The sequence below is a fragment of the Zootoca vivipara genome, chromosome 16 (genome assembly GCF_965207765.1).
Source record: "Zootoca vivipara chromosome 16, rZooViv2.hap1.1, whole genome shotgun sequence".
Classification (NCBI taxonomy): Eukaryota; Metazoa; Chordata; class Lepidosauria; order Squamata; family Lacertidae; genus Zootoca; species Zootoca vivipara.
Genome location: NC_142599.1, coordinates 40932192 through 40950330, shown reverse-complemented (window position 1 = coordinate 40950330; position 18139 = coordinate 40932192). Strand labels below are relative to the sequence as shown.

The window sequence follows — 18139 nt, the reverse complement described above, 5'->3', positions numbered from 1 at the left end:
GGGCGCTGTTTGCCGGGCTTGTCAAGCCCAGCAAGGAGCGCCCTCCGATCTTCGGCTCTGTCCCCCGATGCGCGACGGCTCGGGGAAGCAGGCAGGGAGCTCCTGCTGGGTCCCGCGCCTTCGCCTCTCGCTCGGTCGGGGCTACACGACATGGCTTATTTTCGGGGTATGTCTTATTTTTCACCAACCCTTAGAAATCCTGTCATGGCTTATTTTTTGGGGATGCCTTAAAATATGAGAAACACGGTAATGTTGTATATATGTGACTCTAAAGCTTGGGTTCAATTTTATATCTGCTTACAGTGACTTCAAAAATGGTAAAAAAACTGATAAATATTTTTTTTTAAATCATTTTGTGTGTGAGGTTTTTTTAAAATCAAATCTCTTTGAAAGTAAGATTTTATCTAACCTTTAATGAAAGCTCATCAAATTATGATACAGGGAAATGAGGTTGTAAAAAAGTCATCACCCTAATCAATACATTCTGCTGCAACAGTGATTTGTGGTTTATGTTTTGACCTGTGCATTTTATGTGCTTATTTTACTGTAAATCACTGTAGATACAGTAGTTTAATGAAGTAGATAATGGCAGTTTGTCTCCACAGGAATGCCCACCCTCCACATATTTATTTCCTCATCGTTTTAGCACACTCTTATTTGTCAACACAATGTGGTATTCCACTGAATTTCAAAGCTGTGCATTGCATGAATATTATTCATCCCTCCTTAACATCTCTTAACCCTCCCACTTCACTGCATGACGATGAATGTTGATACTTGAAACCTGAGCCAAGCCTCTGTGCCATTCCAAGGGACTGTCCTCATCAATGGTCAGTTCTTTGCCAGGAGGGTTGTGAGGGTCCAGCGTCCCCACCTTCACCCTGATGTAGGAATTGTTAGGGAAAGTGAGCACATTTGTAACATCAAATCCCGCTGCTAATTCTCCATGTTCATTGAGTGCAATTAAATCTCCAACGCTGTTATTGAATGAGATCTGGTGAAGGAATGAGTGGAGCTTGGGAAAAAAGAGAAAGATAAAAAATGTTGAAATATTAAAGTGGGGCTTAATGTGGGGATGGAGAAGCTGTGGTCCTCCAGATGTTTTCACACGGCAACTCCCATCCGTGCTCACCAATATATGGAGGGCCAGAAGTCGAATGAACTTGAATTCCACTGTGAACTCAACACAAACTAATTCATCTTGTAGAGACAAATGTGAACTGGAATCAGTTATTTTTGGACACGTAGATCTCAAACTAACACTACTTCCTATGAAAAATGAATTTTAGAATCTCTGCTTCTACAGGAGGACAGAACTCAGCCTGTCTGGTTCCACTTCTGCACGTATTTTAAAGGGATTTTTTTAAAAAAATCTACCGTATATTCCGGTGTATGACAACTGGGTGTCTTATACGTCTTATTTTCCAGTTAAAATATAGAGTTTGGGATATACTCGCGGTATAAGAAATACAACCCGGCGTATAAGACGACCCCTGACTTTTGAGAAGATTTTCCTGGGTTAAAAAGTAGTCTTATACCAGGAATATACAGTATGCAGAAATTAAGTGCATTTTTTAAATGCCCTTTGACATATGCTATTTTTTGGTTCTCTTTTCCAGATGGAATGGGATGTCCAAAAATAAAAATAGTGATGACTGTTTTTATTACATAATAAAATATAATAAATATAATAAAATATCTGATGGACAGAATGTAAATAGGTGAAGCTTTCCCCTTTACAGTGCTACTTCGGTTTACGAACTTAATCCGTTCCGGAAGTTCATTCTTAAACCGAATCCGTTCTTAAACCAAGGCACGCTTCCACCGTTCGGCTTCCGTTCGTAAACCAAGGTAAAGTTTGCAAACCGGAACACTACTTCCGGTATTGCGGAGTTTGTAAACTGAATAGTTTGTAAGCAGGGCTGTTCGTAAACCGAGATACCACTGTATTATATTTCCATATAAGAAATCTCTCAACATGTTGATTTCCTGTCCTGATGCACAACTGTTGAACGCACCATAAGCTTGCTTCCTCCCTTCTATGCAAGTCTCAAGCCTAGGTTGAAATCCTGCACTCACCTAGACCAGGGGTGTCAAACTCAAATTCATCGGGGGCCGCATCAGCAGTTTGGTCACCCTCAAAGGGCCGGTTGTATCTGTAGGACTATGTGTCCACTCTTTATTATCATAAATTATTGTCACTGCATTCAATTATTACTGTTTTTTGTAATAATGTAATGTTTTTTGTAATAATGTAGTCCCCTTGGAACGCCCTCCCACCAGATGTCAAGGAAATAAACAACTCCCTGACTTTTAGAAGATATCTGAAGGCAGCCCTGTTTAGGGAAGCTTTTTAATATGTGACATTTTAATGTATTTTTAATTTTTGTTGGAAGCCGCCCAGAGTGGCTGGGGAAACCTAGCCAGATGGGCAGGGTACAAATAATAATATATTATTATTATTATTATTATTATTATTATTATTATTATTATGCTATGACACTGTTTCAATTGTATAGTGCAGACTGAGTCCTTGAAGAGTCTCTGGCAGAGTAGGCAGTGGATCAATTGTCTGACTCGGTATAAGGCAGTTTCATGTGTTCACCCTGACTTGTACGCTGAACATTCTCCAGGACGTGGTAAACCACAGTGATTTAGTGGGCATTCAGAAGACCAGTTGCTATGAGAAAAATAATAGCTCACAACTGCTCCATCACACAGTCATCACTATGTAAAAACAAGTGTGTGAATCATCTTTTTTTTCCCCTAGCTCCAACATAGGCTGTAGTCAAGTGTCACTTTCTGAAAGTCTCAGTGATTACTATCAAATTGATATTGGCTGGACAAATAAAGAAACAATGTAGCAAAATTATTTCTGGACTGCAGATGGGATTTTGTGTGCTTGACTATTCCTCCATGGGAATGGGGAAGAGATCATCAAAGATTAAAAACAAACACACACTAGACACCATCTTCTTGACTTTTAAATTTCTGTCTTAGGGTATTATTTTAAAAGTGGAGGAGCATTCAGTCATGTAATTCCCCACAAAGCTGCAGTCTAATGGAAGTCCAGTTACCTGGACTTCCTGTTATCTGCTACTGGTGGGCTGGGTTGTAGAGAAAGGAGGACGAGGATAGCGATGGGTCTCTCTCCAATTTGCTTCCATGAAGCGCACAAAAGTGGAGCAGAGTGTGGAGCGCGAGCCGCCTTCTTCCACCGGGGCGAGGAAGCCGGGGTGCATTAGGGCCCTGTGGGAAAGCGGCCCAAGCAGGGTCCCTCTGTCCAGCTTGTCTGGGTCTTAAATACATACACCTTCCACCCAAAGCGAGAGATCGGCGGGGTGCAGAGATGCGTATGTAAAAGCTCTCTCGAGCACTCTCTCTCTCGTAACTCCTGGGGTTTGCAGCAGCTGTGTTTGGAGGAGGCGTTTACAGCCCAGGATTCATTCTCTCTCTCTCTCTCTCTCTCTCTCTCTCTCTCTCTCTCTCTCTCTCTCTCTCTCACACACACACACACACACACACACACACAGCGCCTAGGATCCGCTTTCCCTGCAACACTCACTTTAACTGACACAGTGATTACTTTCCACTCATTCGGAACGCCTTTCAAAAGAAAAGCGGAGTGCGGGGGGGGGGGGGGAACCTCGGCAGGGTGCAGAGATACGTGCGTAAAAGTGCGCTCTCTCTCTCTCTCGTAACTCCTGGGGTTTGCAGCAGCTGTGTTTACATGGTGATTACTTCGGGAGAACTGCTGGAAAGATCCTGGAGATCCTCCCTCGATCAGTGCAGATTTTTTTAAAAAAGTTTCTTCTCTCCTCTCTTAAACATCTCCCCCACCATCGATCTCACTCTTGCTCTCTTGAAACTTAACATACTCTCTCTGCCTCTCATCCCCGCCCAGTCTCACTGCTGCTTCTCCCCATTTGCTGTAACAAACAAATTTCTGGTTTGGGTTTTTAAAGTTGCTTTTGAAACCCCAGAATCATATCTTCTTGTTGTTCAGGAGTTCAAAAAGGGGTGCATGGTTCTCACACGCTCCCAGCTCCTCCACGGCATCTCCTCCCTGCTGGAGGAGCCGCCCTCCAGCCCCACAGCGCTTGCCCGACTCCACCATGCCGCGATGCACGGTGCTCGGAGCCTCCGTCCAGCCAGAGGAGCCGCCCTCCAGCCGCTGCCCGCCCAGAGGGAAACATGGGGGTGGGGGTGAGGGTGGGGGCGCTTGAGGAATCTGTGCACCACGCGGCGCCAGATAAGCTGAAGACGGCCCTGGCGCTCGGGCGGCCAGCGCCGTCGCTGCTTCAGCTGCTGCTCGTCGCCTCGGACTCGGAGGAACGGAGGAAGTGCGACAGGGCGAGGAAGGGGAAGGAGCTGGGCGCGCGCGCTCTCAGGTTCCACCGCCTCCCCGCCTGCGGGGCCCTGTGCCCCCTGCAGGGCATTGCAGGCATTGCAGGGAAGCGCCTCTGCAGCCAGCAGCAAGCAGCAAGAGGAGGGAAAGCTGCGAGTGGCAAGCGGCGGGCGAACGGGCAGGCAAGTGACGGGCAGGCAAGCGGCGGCTACACGGGCCACATGACGAGGTCTGGCGGGCCGTATTTGGCCCGCGGGCCTTGTCTTTGACACCCGTGACCTAGACCATTGTACTGTAAGTTAACTAAATGGGTACCTGGTCTTTAGCTCCTGCACAATGGGAGGTATGTTTATGCCTCTTTTCAAGTTTTCCAATTTGCCACAGGTGGAGGGGTATTCTTGAATATCCCTCTGCACTTAGTGTGCTGCAGCATTTTCAAAAAATCTCTCTTCTGTATGCGACGCCACTGCCCTAAACCCAGGGCACAACAGCTTGTCTGTAAAGAAGCACTACCTGCCAGGGCTCCACGTTCCAAGAAGACAGTCCACCCCAAGCCTCCGTTCTTCTGTTGCTGGCTTTCACTAAGTACCAGGTATGCAAGGCATGTGCTAGAGCATGGACAGCATTATAGATACTGTAGCTGTGGCCAGTCATGCGCATTTCAAAGAACGGTGTAGCAAGGCTCTCCAGCATCTCCTCTTCTGTGCATGCAAGGCTGAAGAACTTAGAAATTCCCGAGTCTGAAGCAGAACAATAGAATGATTCTGCCCAGAAATCACTGATGAAACCATCTCCATCTGCCCAGGAAGGGTTTACTTTCCGAAGAAAGTCATAGAAATCTCGAACCTCCTTGGTGTGAATTGTGAAAGCGAGAGCGCCATGGAACATTTGGGTCGAAAGGCCAGTCACCATTTGAACTTTAAAGAACTTGAAATCAATTTGGGCTGTCGTGATCCACACCTTTGCCGCAGAGAGTTTGTGCAAAGGGTATTTTTGTTGATAGGCTTGGATTGCTACTACAGTATTTGCCAACCATGTAACTGGGGCACTTTCTCCAGATACAATAACAGCATTGGCTTTGCTCACCAAAAAACCTGGGAGGTTTCTGACTCGGTTTGAGAACATTTGAAACAGACTTTTGGAGTAGCGCACATTTGTTGGAACTATGTCTGTGAATTCAGAACAGATCCCACTTTGGGAGAGCATTGATTCTATGATCTCCAAGAAATGTTCCCCACCTTCATCATCTTGGGCAATGAGACCTACCCATTTCCATCCAAAATGCAAAAGCAACTGGACGATTCCTCTGTACTGAAAATCTTCACTAGGAACCATTCGATAAAAGGAAGGGGACTTGGTTTGGTAATTGACTGCTGGTTGAAAAGAGCCATATGAAATCTGAAAAAACAAAAGCCAGGCAGTACATACACAGGGGAAACAGGAGCTCATACTGATTCCATTTATCTAAATATTTCCATACAGTGCAATTTTATATACAGTACCCACAATTTACTTCTTTTTAAGCCGCTGTTTCCTTTTACAAACATGCACAAAATAAACATATGCTCTCTTTTCCTTGAGCTATTCAGTCTTATTTCTTTTCTATGTGTATAATGCACATTTTTGGGACTTCTCCCATCTCATTCTCATAGTTGGATACCCATATTATTTTATTTTGATCATTCCTACCTCACTTCTAAGTCAAAAATCAATCAACTAAAACAAGACAACTAAAACAGGACATTCCATGATGCAAGTCCACGTCATTCAGACCATATTAATTTTCCTTCCTCATTACACCACTTCCATAACTATGGATCCTACTAGAAAGAGAGGAGCTGGCTAAATTGTGGTGGGCGATGAAAGGAAGTTCCCATTTCTCTGCTTCTCAGATCCTACCTGTGGAATCTTGAAAAGACCCAAGATGTCTGCCATGCGTGAGGATGTATCAGAGCTGAATCCCCCTATGACTCCTATTACATTTTCCTGGGTGCCACATTTGTAGTTGGGGATGAAGTGATGGGATTTGAAGAGCAGGTCCATAGTGGTGCGGTAGGTCATCCTTGAATCAGTATAGCTGTCATAGATGTGGAGCCCAAGGGTGACATTGGGCAAGATCCTGGGGTTCTCATTGATCTCATCAACAGCAAACACCAAGGCAAGGATGTGCTGGTAGAACTTGGTTACCAGGCTGCAAATAAAGTGACTTGGTATTTCACAGGATAATCATAGAATCATAGAATCATAGAGTTGGAAGAGACCACAAGGGCCATCCAGTCCAACCCCCTGCCAAGCAGGAAACACAATTAAAGCTTTCCTGACAGGTGGCTGTCAAGCCTCCGCTTAAAGACCTCCAAAGAAGGAGAGTCCACCACACTCCTTGGCAGCAAATTCCACTGCCGAACAGCTCTTACTGTCAGAATAATGATGCATTGCACAAAATATCTCATCACAGTATTCATCTCCTCACAGTACTCTTCTTCAGTATTCAGTTACCTGACTATAAGAAGATGATAGAACCAGAAGAGTTATTCACCAGTTAAGTCTTCCCAAGGGAAGAAGGAGAATGTGTTGGGGCTAACGTTTGCTGCATTGCATGGTTGGAAGCTGGTTTCTTCTGAGTCCCTCTGTTTCACCATTGTCTGTACAAGAGGAAGGCAAACTTGTGGCCATTGAGATGACACTGGGCTCCCAACTCCCATCAGCCACAGCCACCGTGATTAATGAAGAGGGAGGACGGGGGTGGAGTCTAGCAGCAGAATAAAAACCACAGGCTCCCTAGCCCTGGTCTGTTCTATCTGGTGCTCAAAAAGTTTTAAAGAGGAGCATTCCCCAACTCTACTGACATTACCTTGCCCTGTATTAGGAAGCTTCTGCATGCTCTACTACTGTAGTGAACTGTTTGCTGCCATGCTTCAGGCTTTTCTTTAGCAACCTGTTACATGACACAAATGGATCATTCAAAGTTTCTGTTTGTTCTGTTATGTTCAGGTTTTCTCTGGAAATAGGTAGTCAATGGGCACAAAGTGTTGACTGGCATTTTTTACTCCGCTCATTTCTCTCTCTCTCTCTGCACTTTCTAACAAGTACAGAATAGTAGAACTGCTGCAGAGCCTCTCTCCCCAAACCAGTGTGGCTGACGTTTACCTTAATGGGGTGAGAAAGGATGGGGCTGTGGGGAGGTTGGAGCTATATGGACACACCAGCAGGACACTCTCTTTCTCCCACAATTTTGTCCTTACCAGCGCCCTGTCTTACTCCATCCCTGTCCACTGAAGATGCAGACATTCATTTCCCTTTTCTTTCTGAATTACTGCCATCTCTCTCTCCTTCTCCCTCCCTCCCTCCCTCCCTCCCCCCTCCCTCCCCCCCACGAATTCTGTCTCACCCTCCTTTCTCTCAATTTCCTCCCCTTTGCCACCCATCTACAATTAGCTGAAAGGCTGCAAATTGCCCACTCCTGAAATATGGAACTTTGTAGGTTCAATGTGCCTGGATGTGTACAATTTTCATAAAACAAAAATGCTTCTCCTTCAATACATATATATCAGAGATTAGAATAATTGGATCATCAAAGGATAATGTTTCCAAATGCCCAACTGACCACAAAGGCACAGTTTACACTCATTGATGTTTGAGAATTTCATGTTTTTCTCAACCAGTGGTTCTTATCCACCCACCCACCCACTGTTTCTGAAAAATTCTAATATCTTTTCAAAGCAGTATGATCTGCAGTTGGTCATTCATATATAAAGATTAAACACCACTAAAATAAAATGACAGGCATTTTTCTTACGTTGGGGTGGTTATCGAGGCCCGAGAAGGGTGCTTGTTGAATACAATTTCAGGGGAAAAGTAATGCATAAGAGATGCCACCCCACCAATGAGGAGCTCACTGGTCTCATACCAGTCATGTGGAATAGGTGCTGGAATGCTTCTGGCACACTTACTGGCATGAACTGTGAACACCATGTTTGGGAGCAGCAGCAGGAGGAGGAGGACCAACATCTGGATGGAAAACTTCCTTCTGCAAACGAGGCTCCTGTGTTTCTCAGGTCAAAACATCATTCTCACCACCAGCCTGATTTCAGTATTACGTCTTGGATGGAAACAGACTCTGCCAGTGCCCTTCATCATCTACATTGTCAAGGGACAAGATCTGAAGAATATACAGTATTATATACAATGAAAGAGGGAAACTGACGGAGCCCCCTCTTGAGCCTAATCTTGGCTGCATCAGAAGCATTGGGGTACTTATAGCCATTCTAGGCCTGCTTGTTGATTTCCCGCCCTCTGTAGCTTCCAAGAAAGCTGCTGGGGCTTTTGGTCAATTATAGTGATTCATATAATGACAGGGGAGACAATTACTTTTCCAATTTGTTGACTCAGTGGTTGTCTTAATGGTAGTAGAACTGCCAGAGCAAACATCTTTCTCCCGTAATAGTTTGTCTGTTTCTTTATATTGTATAATAGAATCATAGAGTTGGAAGGGACCTCAAAGGCCATATAGTCCACCCCAGCCTCTTCAGGGAATCCACTGCCATACAATTCCTTATACTTAGGTGGGCATTCATCCTCTGCTTACAATGACCTAACAAAGGAAAGTGTACCACCCTCTGAGGAAGGCCATTGGCCCAGTGTTTTTTGCCATCAGAAATAGCCCCCTGGTGTGCCCCATTTAGCAGATGGATCTGGTTGATTCTGGTGTTACATAATGTCAGATGATGAAGCTACAGGGAAATCCCAGTTAATCCATTAGTATATGATTCTACAAATCATCAAAGAAGTGGTGGCCTAGAAATGGCCTAGAAATGTCACTGCCACAATGCACCTTGGACAGAGCAACCCTAAATATAGAAACCAGCATAATTCAAGATGACATAGAATCATAGAGTTGGAAGAGACTACAAGGGCCATCCAGTCCAACCCCCTGCCAAGCAGGAAACACCATCAAAGCATTCTTGACATATGCCTGTCAAGCCTCTGCTTAAAGACCTCCAAAGAAAGAGACTCCACCACACTCCTTGGTAGCAAATTCCACTGCCGAACAGCTCTTACTGTCAGGAAGTTCTTCCTAATGTTTAGGTGGAATCTTCTTTCTTGTAGCTTGAATTCATTGCTCCGTGTCCGCTTCTCTGGAGCAGCAGAAAACAACCTTTCTCCCTCCTCTATATGACATCCTTTTATATATTTGAACATGGCTATCATATCACCCCTTAACCTTCTCTTCTCCAGGCTAAACATACCCAGCTCCCTAAGCCGTTCCTCATAAGGCATCGTTTCTAGGCCTTTTGGTTTCCCTCTTCTGGACACATTCCAGCTTGTCAGTATCCTTCTTGAACTGTGGTGCCCAGAACTGGACACAGAATACAGTGGTACTATTACTTCCCTTGATCTCATGGCTATACTCCTATTGATGCAGCCCAGAATTGCATTGGCTTTTTTAGCTGCTGCATCACACTGTTGACTCATGTCAAGTTTGTGGTCTACCAAGACTCCTAGATCCTTTTCACATGTACTGCTCTCAATAGGGATAGACATAAACTATCCCTATTCCAAACTCCATTCTGCAGCCTCTGGGAGGGGCAACTGCCAACTAAACTGATAAATGAGTGTAAGCCTAAGTTTTCAAGATCAGGTCTCGGGTACTATGACCCAAATGAGGGGGATCTGAAACAGATGTAAGTCTCTCTTTGTCCTGCCCAGTTCGCCTCACCCCCCAGAATACTAATGGGGTTTATTTGTTTATTTCATTTTATTTACACCAGCATAAATTAATCTGCTTTAAATTAACCAGGACGAGCTCTGGATGAATCAGGAGGAGGAACTTGCTCTGGCATATTTCCAGCTGAGCAATCTCAGGCAACTTTTCAGATCAGCCTTAGCACCTGAGGACTGGAAAGTGGCCTATATATCCTATTTCTAAAAGAGGGGATCTGGGAACACTTTGTGTTTGGCAATTATTTTTATTTTTTTCAATGTCTGCATTAGCACACTTAGGGATCAGCAGAATTTGAGCAGTTGCTTAACAGACCTCAGCAACTCAGCATTTGGCTAATCTATTTTATTTACATATAAACACACTTGGAGCACTGCAACATGACTCCCTCTCTCTCTAGCATCAGGCAGCAAAGAGAAAGAACAAAGGACAATAGTCCCACTTCATGGCACACGGTAACACACACATCCTGTCCTCATCACTTCCCACTCTGTGGAATGAAAACATATATCATCATGTGATAGACAATAATCCCATGAATGCAGACACGGGGAATGAATCTTCAACAGTGTGTGAATGCATACACATGTGTGAACACTTGCAATAGTCAATATGATAACAGAAAGAGTGAATCATAGCACTTTCAGAAAAATTGACAAGGAATCTCAGGCTTTAGCTGTAAAGAGAGATGAGGATGATTTCATAGAGGCATTGTATATTTTTATTGCATGTTGAAGGGCACATCACTCAACAGTGGCACCCACCGGATTCACCTTTACAACTCAGGAATAATGTTTCCCATTTTTAAAATTATATATGGGGAGGGGAGAGGGATATCTGTTGTGGGAGGGGATAAATTTATGTGTACTTTATCTCATTTATTTCTTTTTAACTATTAGATGTTCTTTGTTGTTCAGCTCAGGTCTCACCACAATAATGTAGCATTTAGGGGTAAAGATGCAACCCAGTAACCCAGCACTGGAAGCCAGTATGGAGAAGATCTCCACCACCACCATGTCTTTTCCTCTTGTGCTCAGGTAAGTTGGAATGAAGGTCAGCCAAACACTGCAGAAGACCAACATGCTGAAGGTGATGAACTTGGCTTCATTAAAGCTGTCAGGTAACTTCCTGGCTATGAAAGCTACAGTGAAACAAACAATGGCCAGGAAGCCCATAAAGCCCAAGACGCAGTAGAACATAGTGACCGACCCTTCATTACATAAGAGTACGATTTGATCAATCATTGCATGTGTATCTCCATCTGGAAAAGGAGGAAACATTGCCAGCCAGAGAACGCAGATCCCTACTTGGATTTGGGAGCAGGACAGAATGATGGAATAAGCCGATCGTTTCCCCACCCATTTCCTCATCCTAGATCCTGGTTTGGTGGCCATGAAGGCTAAAAGCACAGATGCAGTTTTGGCCAGGATGCTAGAGATGGACACACAGAAGATGATACCAAAAGCAGTTTGTCGGAGAAGGCAAGTCACCTCATTAGGTTTCCCAATGAACATCAAGGAGCAGAGGAAGCAGAAGAGGAGGGAGATGAGGAGAATGTAGGTGAGACTTCTGTTGTTGGCTTTGACTATGGCAGTGTCCCGGTGCTTAATGAAGATGCCAAGCACCGCAGCTGTGATCAGAGACAACAATAGTGCAGAGGAAGTTGAAACAATGGCCAAAGGGTCACCAAATGCCAGGAAGTTTAGCATCTTAGGAATGCATTGATCCTGGCCTCTGTTTGGATATTGGTCTTCCGGACAACCGACACATGTTTCTACATCTGAAAAAGAATGGATGATAATGTAAGAACCAGAATGGTTCAAGCTCAAGAACTTCCTTGCCTTTTTACCCCTGGAGTGTTTCAAAATCTTCTGCCCAAAGTGCATCAGGTAGAAATGTCATGGATCATATCTGGATTGAAATATGTTCTTCTCCTGTTGCTCAGCAAATAAAAAGTACTGTTCAGTGAAATGAGACAACAGTAGTTCAAAATTGTAGGAGTCAACAAAGAAAGGTGTCTTGGGTCTGTCACATCGAACTCTCCCCAAACTGCCTCGTTTTCAATTAAAAACCCCAACAGTCTGATTCATCCTCTGATGTTTTATTTCTAGTCTGACTTTCATAGTTCTAATAAGATGCACAAAACACACTTTGCTTGCAAAGTATCTGAAAATTATTATTTTTTATTATCCTTAATAAAAAAATAAGAATAAGTGAAGTATGTGCTAAAAGGAGATTATTGCTGAATGCCCCAGTCTCACATTATGGTGGGGAAGGAAGTGATTTTGCAACTGGCATTTATTTAGGGACAAGAGGAAAGTCTGACTAAGGGTCATTTTTGCTGCACAGAAAAGGAGTTCACAGGATGCAAATAGAAATAACACCAGATTCTAATAGAACATAGATTAAATATGAATTGCCTATAAAAATCAAAAACTTTTTGATAATGAATCTAATTTCTAATAATATTTTAATAATAATATTTTTTCAAAATGAGTCTTAATATTATGTTGAAATAGTAAGGTTTAAGACAAGCATTGGGAATGACAGGCCTGGGGTTTAAATGTGTTTCCCTATCCCTTTCCTGACCTTGGGATTCTGTCCAGGCCATGCTCCTTCCTCCAGTCCTTTTGTGTGGCTGGAATGTGTTGTCAAACTGTGACGCTGCCTCTTTCTTGTGTAGTTGGCCTATTGACAGGTGCCTGGGCATAGTTTGTGTGCAAACGTATGCATTTAATATGGCCTGAAATTAACCCACGGTGCATAGATTATAACCATTTGACTACTGTCTCTGTCCCTACCCAACAGTAGCCTGTTTTCCTAGAAGATTGAATTTGGGCTGAAGAAGTTTCTCCTCCCAAGCCTTAGAATATTACAAACCCACATTTTGATTTTGAGAAGCAATGTATTTCTTCTTGTTGTTTCTTTGTTTTTTTTGGGGGGGGGAGGAACTAAATATTATGGGTTGTTTTCAATGTAGTGCTAAGAAGATCATTCCATCAGTGTAAGCATGACTTCTTGTCCAACAGAATCAGTTGGACCTCCAGATCAGTTTTGGGGAGCGTTCAGGGGCAAATGGGGACATAAGAGGGGGGATGTTTCCTTGTGCTTGTGGCGATCATTGCTTCCACTACCACAATGTTTTAGTTGAATATGACTCTCTGCCATACCCCATAGTATCCCTATACTTCTTTTTCTTGTCAATGTATTATGTCCTTTCTGTTCTTGTACACATAACAAGTTCCCATCTTTCCTCCGATGGGTATGGCAATCAGTTCATATTCCTATATTCCTACCTACATTGTGGTGCTCAAAATCTTTCCCCAAAACTCTCAGTGTATCCATGATGTTGTATGCCTAGCTCACCCACAGAAAACTAAGAGACTTAGAGAGTGATTAAATTGGTAGGCCTTCCCTGTCATATCAATGTGAGGGCTATGAAGGGTAAAACTAGCCATGATCTCTGATGCAGGGATGGTTGACTGGAAAAGACTGAGAAGGAAGACCAAACCTCCACTTCATTATTCTGACAGGGCACTGGTACTAGAAGGTGGGAGTTTCTTTTTACGTTCAGGTTAAACCATTGTAGATGCCTCCAAAGATGTTTACAAAATAGCTGCTCATTGGAAACCCCAGAAATCTCTCAAGCTCTTAATTTTCGAGTATGACTTCAAACATCATCTTTAATCTTTGTTCCACAATTATGGCATTATGCATGGATCCCCATTGTTGTTGCTGTTCTTTAGTCGTTTAGTCATGTCCGACTTTTTGTAACCCCATGGACCAGAGCATGGCAGGCACTCCTGTCTTCCACTGTCTCCCACAGTTTGGTCAGACTCATGTTCATAGCTTCAAGAACACTATCCAACCATCTCGTCCTCTGTAGTCCCCTTCTCCTTGTGCCCTCCATCTTTCCCAACATCAGGGTCTTTTCCAGGGAGTCTTCTCTTCTCATGAGGTGGCCAAAGTATTGGAGCCAAAGTATTGGAGCAGGAACTGGCAAGCCACTCCAGTATCCCTGCCAAGAAAACTCCATGGACAAAGACAACAGGCATATAAAAGTTCCACAATTACAGTTAATCAAAGTTCCATTCATGCATTCAAGATTGCAGGTCCAATGCCTGCGCTATCAGAGATATCTTAAGAACTTATTTGCATATAATGTATCATTCACTGAGCTATTGATATATTCCTTGGTATGATTATAACAAAATATCCATTAGATTGTTGTATCTATGTAAAAATGGGGATCCATGCATAATGCCATAATTTAAAAATGGCCACTATGTTACTGAGAATGAACTTGCAAAAGAGCTGCCCACATTTTACTCTGATAAAATGGATCACTTGATCTATTGCAACATAGCATATCCTACCCTTCTCATTTGAGATCATCCCGTCAGGACAAGGAGCACAATCATAGCAGCAAAAGGTCTTCCCCTCCTTCTTTTTCTTCCCATAACCAGGGCGGCAGTTGTCATTACATACTGAAAGGGGTGGCACCTACCCAAATATATAGGAATGGTTTAGCTTTAATTCATATTGTATCAGATAATCAACCAGCAAACAGGAGGGCAAGTGATACAGAATGCAAAAGCTGTAAGTACACAGGTATACAATAAGTAGTAGGAATATCTGCTCTGTTAAGTATCATACAAAGACAGATTCAAATTTGCATACTTAGCCTGATCAATGAATCAAATAGTTTAACATTCAATCTCACATCACTAACTAGAGATTTGCCTCAGGGATTTCACACAGTCACAAAGCAGTCAATATTATGCATTATGCGAAAGCCAAGGACTCTCTTTGGTTAAAGATGTCCTGACTTAATGCCTCTAAATATTGCATTTTTCATCTTAATGGTTTATTTAAGAATCAGAAACGTGTGTACAGTGGTACCTCGGGTTACAAACGATTCAGGTTACAAACGCTTCAAGTTACAGACTCCACTAACCCAAAAATAGTACCTTGGGTTAATAACTTTGCTTCAGGATGAGAACAGAAATCGTGCTCTGGCGGCGTGGCGGCAGCAGGAGGCCCCATTAGCTAAAGTGGTGCTTCAGGTAAAGAGCAGTTTCAGGTTAAGAGCGGACCTCTGGAATGAATTAAGTTCTTAACCAGAGGTACCACTGTATAGGAAAAGGTAGTTCATAAATTGATGCCTTGCCTTCAATGAAATACTGACCCTCCATCTATTAATTTACCCTCTAATAAAACATTTTATCCTATTTGTATTATTATCATTACTGTTATTATTTACCCTCCTTTCACCATGAGGTCCCAATGAATTTCACATTTAATTATTTATTATGCTAAGAGAGGCATTTAGAGTTTTTGTTACATCCATTCCCCTCACATATTGCCGAATGACCACCAGTGTTGACACACACCTCTTATCCTCACCTGAGTCAAGCTTCGGTGCCATTCAATTCTGTCCTCATAAATGGTGATCACTTTGCCAGGAGGATCCAGCCTCCCTACTTTGACTTTGACATACGATTTATTTGGGAACGTGACCAAGTTTGTAATGTCAAATCCAGCTGCTAATTCTCCATGCTCATCCAGTGCAATTTCATCTCCAGCAGTGTTGTTGAATGAGATTTTGTGAAGGATTGAGTGGAGCTGGGTGGAAAGAGAATGAGGACCTGAAGGTCATTTTCCTATATGGTTACAAGTCATTACAATTCATCATGGACAGTAATCTACTTGCAGTAGCAGAAGCAGCAAGGGAGTAACAAATCATGAATGGGTGTAAAATGTAACTGTAGTGGGTGCTGCAGGATACTTGCAAAATGATACATGGCGGAGAAATAAGTCTGGAAAATCATGATTATATGGGGCCAGTATTTGGAAGAAGACTTAAGAAAATTGAGAAAATTAAAGCTGGATACAAATATCCTGTAGATCACTGGCTGGTCAAACAATGGATATTGGGTCCAGGAAATGGTCCAGAACCTATATAATGACAGTTGACACTGGAGATGAGGAAACATTACCTGCCAGGGCTCCACATTCTGAGGAACCATTCTGTTGCTGGAGTCCCTTGCACTGCGTTTCAGCCCAGCTGACTGCAAGATATGTAAGGCATGGGCCAAAGCGTAGGCGGCGTTATAAATGCTGTAGCTGTGGCCGGTCATGCTCATTTCAAAATAAGGTGCAGGAAGGCTCTCTAGCATCTCCTCTCCAGTACACCTGTGGTAGGTGAAGGGAGACACAGCTGATGAGTTGGATAATGAACAACTGAATGCTTGCTCCCAGAAAACTTTGATAAATCCGTCTTCATTTGCCCATGAAGGATTTACAAGCTGAAGAAACTTTTGGAAGTCTTCTATCTCCTTTGAATGAATTGTGAAGGAGATAGCACCATGAAACATGTGCCTGTCCATATCAGTAATTGTCTGAATGGGGTATAATGTGAAATCTATTTGGGCTGTTGTGACCCACACTTTTGCTGTAGAGAGCCTCTTATTTTGCAGAAATAGCATTTGACTTATCTTGATTCCCCCTATAACTGCTCCCAACCATGTAATAGAGGCACTTTCTCCATATATAACAACTGCATTGGCGTTGCTCTGCATGAATACTGGCAAAGTACTTTGTTTGTGGTAGAGCATTTCCTGTATGCTATCAGAGAGGCGCAGATGCGTTTGAGCTCTTTCTGTGAACGCTGAACAGATTCCATTCTGCAAAAGCATTTCCTCCATGGTTTGTAGGAATCGGTCTCCACCTTCATTATCTATAGCATAGAGCCCAACCCATTTCCACTTGAAGTGAAGAAGTAACTCAATAATTCCTCGGTATTGCAGGGTTTCACTGGGTACCATGCGGTAAAAGGAAGGGAACTTGATTTGATTCTTCACTGCTGGCTCAAATGAGCCATATGAAATCTTTAAAAAAATAAGAGTTGGAAGAGCAGCTAATTATTTCCCCAAATTTCAAATTAGTGGAATTCTATACAGGCAGTGGAATTCTACACAGCAGTGGATCAGACTTCCACAAGAGGTGGTGGACTCTCCTTCCTTAGATGCTTTAGCTGAGATTCCTGCATTGCAGGGGGTTGGACTAGATGACCCTTGGGATGACTTCCAACTCTAAGATTCCATGATTCTATGTACAAATGAAAGAAATTATTTTAAACCTACACACCTCTCATGTGCATCATTGCATAGTAATGAATGCAAATTTCAGTTCATTCTTCTTCTTCTCCTCACCACACCATTCTATCTTTACACTTCATCAAATTACTGATGGAAAGAGTAGAATAGTGAATTATGGAGGAGATGAGAGGAAAGCCTCTGAGCTCCAGTATTCAGATCCTACCTGTGGAATCTTGTAAAGACCCAAGATATCTGCCATGCAGGAAGAGGTATCAGAACTAAGTCCTCCAATTACTCCTATTACATTTTCCTGGGTGCCACATTTGTAGTTGGGGATGAAGTGATGGGATTTGAAGAGCAGGTCCATAGTGGTGTGGTAAGTCCTCCTTGAATCAGTATAGCTGTCAGAGATGTGGAGCCCAAGGGTGACATTGGGCAAGATCCTGGGATTTTCATTGATCTCATCAACAGCAAACACCAAGGCAAGGATGTGCTGGTAGAACTTGGTCACCATGCTGCAGATAAAGGGACGTGCTACCGGTATGTCATGGTGGAATCAAGGCTTGTGCTTCAAAAGATTATATCATGGTCTTATAGCCACAACAAACTACCAGTATACCTCACTTTTTCTCTCTCCAAGGAGCCCAAGATCCCTTCTCCAGTTAAGCCCTACAACAGCCCAGTGATGTAGGTCAGGCTGAGAGGCAGGCACTGGCCCAAGGTCACCCAGTGGGGATTGAAACCTTGGTCTCCCATGTCCCAGTCAGACAGTCGCCACTATACCACACTGGCTCTCGGTGGCTTTAGACTTGTGCTTCCACCACAATTTCTGTGAAATGAGCTAGCCTAGCTTGTCTGCACTAAGTCCCTGCCGATGAGTGAAGTCAGAACTTTGGGCCGAGGGCCTCACACCCATTCTTATCAAATATTGGGCAGGATGAAACCAGTCCACATCTCCCCTATTAATGAAAG

General features: G+C 43.3%; 2 protein-coding genes across 2 annotated transcripts; both read right to left on the bottom strand.

The window, feature by feature from the left end:
• Positions 1 to 736: 736 nt before the first annotated feature.
• On the bottom strand, positions 737 to 7640 carry LOC118077988 (vomeronasal type-2 receptor 116-like). Its single transcript, XM_060269385.2, has 4 exons — positions 7591 to 7640; positions 6248 to 6539; positions 4862 to 5746; positions 737 to 1015 (listed from the first exon to the last, which is right to left on the bottom strand). The coding sequence occupies exons 1-4, from the start codon at positions 7638 to 7640 to the stop codon at positions 737 to 739; spliced, it is 1506 nt and encodes a 501-aa protein (XP_060125368.2).
• Positions 7641 to 10945: 3305 nt separating this feature from the next.
• On the bottom strand, positions 10946 to 17681 carry LOC118077989 (vomeronasal type-2 receptor 26-like). Its single transcript, XM_088659954.1, has 5 exons — positions 17391 to 17681; positions 16067 to 16957; positions 15474 to 15692; positions 14444 to 14570; positions 10946 to 11847 (listed from the first exon to the last, which is right to left on the bottom strand). The coding sequence occupies exons 1-5, from the start codon at positions 17679 to 17681 to the stop codon at positions 10946 to 10948; spliced, it is 2430 nt and encodes an 809-aa protein (XP_088516080.1).
• Between the last annotated feature and the right edge of the window lie 458 nt (positions 17682 to 18139).

Coding starts and splice junctions, on each gene's coding strand:
- LOC118077988 (XM_060269385.2), bottom strand. CDS start 7,640: ATGAATGTCTGCATCTTCAGTGGACAGGGATGGAGTAAGACAGGGCGC. Junction 5,747..6,247: donor GTCTTTTCAAGATTCCACAG/GTAGGATCTGAG, acceptor TTGTTTTTTCAG/ATTTCATATGGCTCTTTTCA. Junction 1,016..4,861: donor GGAACGTGGAGCCCTGGCAG/GTAGTGCTTCTT, acceptor TTTTTTCCCAAG/CTCCACTCATTCCTTCACCA.
- LOC118077989 (XM_088659954.1), bottom strand. CDS start 17,681: ATGGTGACCAAGTTCTACCAGCACATCCTTGCCTTGGTGTTTGCTGTT. Junction 15,693..16,066: donor AGAATGTGGAGCCCTGGCAG/GTAATGTTTCCT, acceptor CTTTCCACCCAG/CTCCACTCAATCCTTCACAA. Junction 14,571..15,473: donor GGCACCGAAGCTTGACTCAG/GTGAGGATAAGA, acceptor ATATTTGGGTAG/GTGCCACCCCTTTCAGTATG.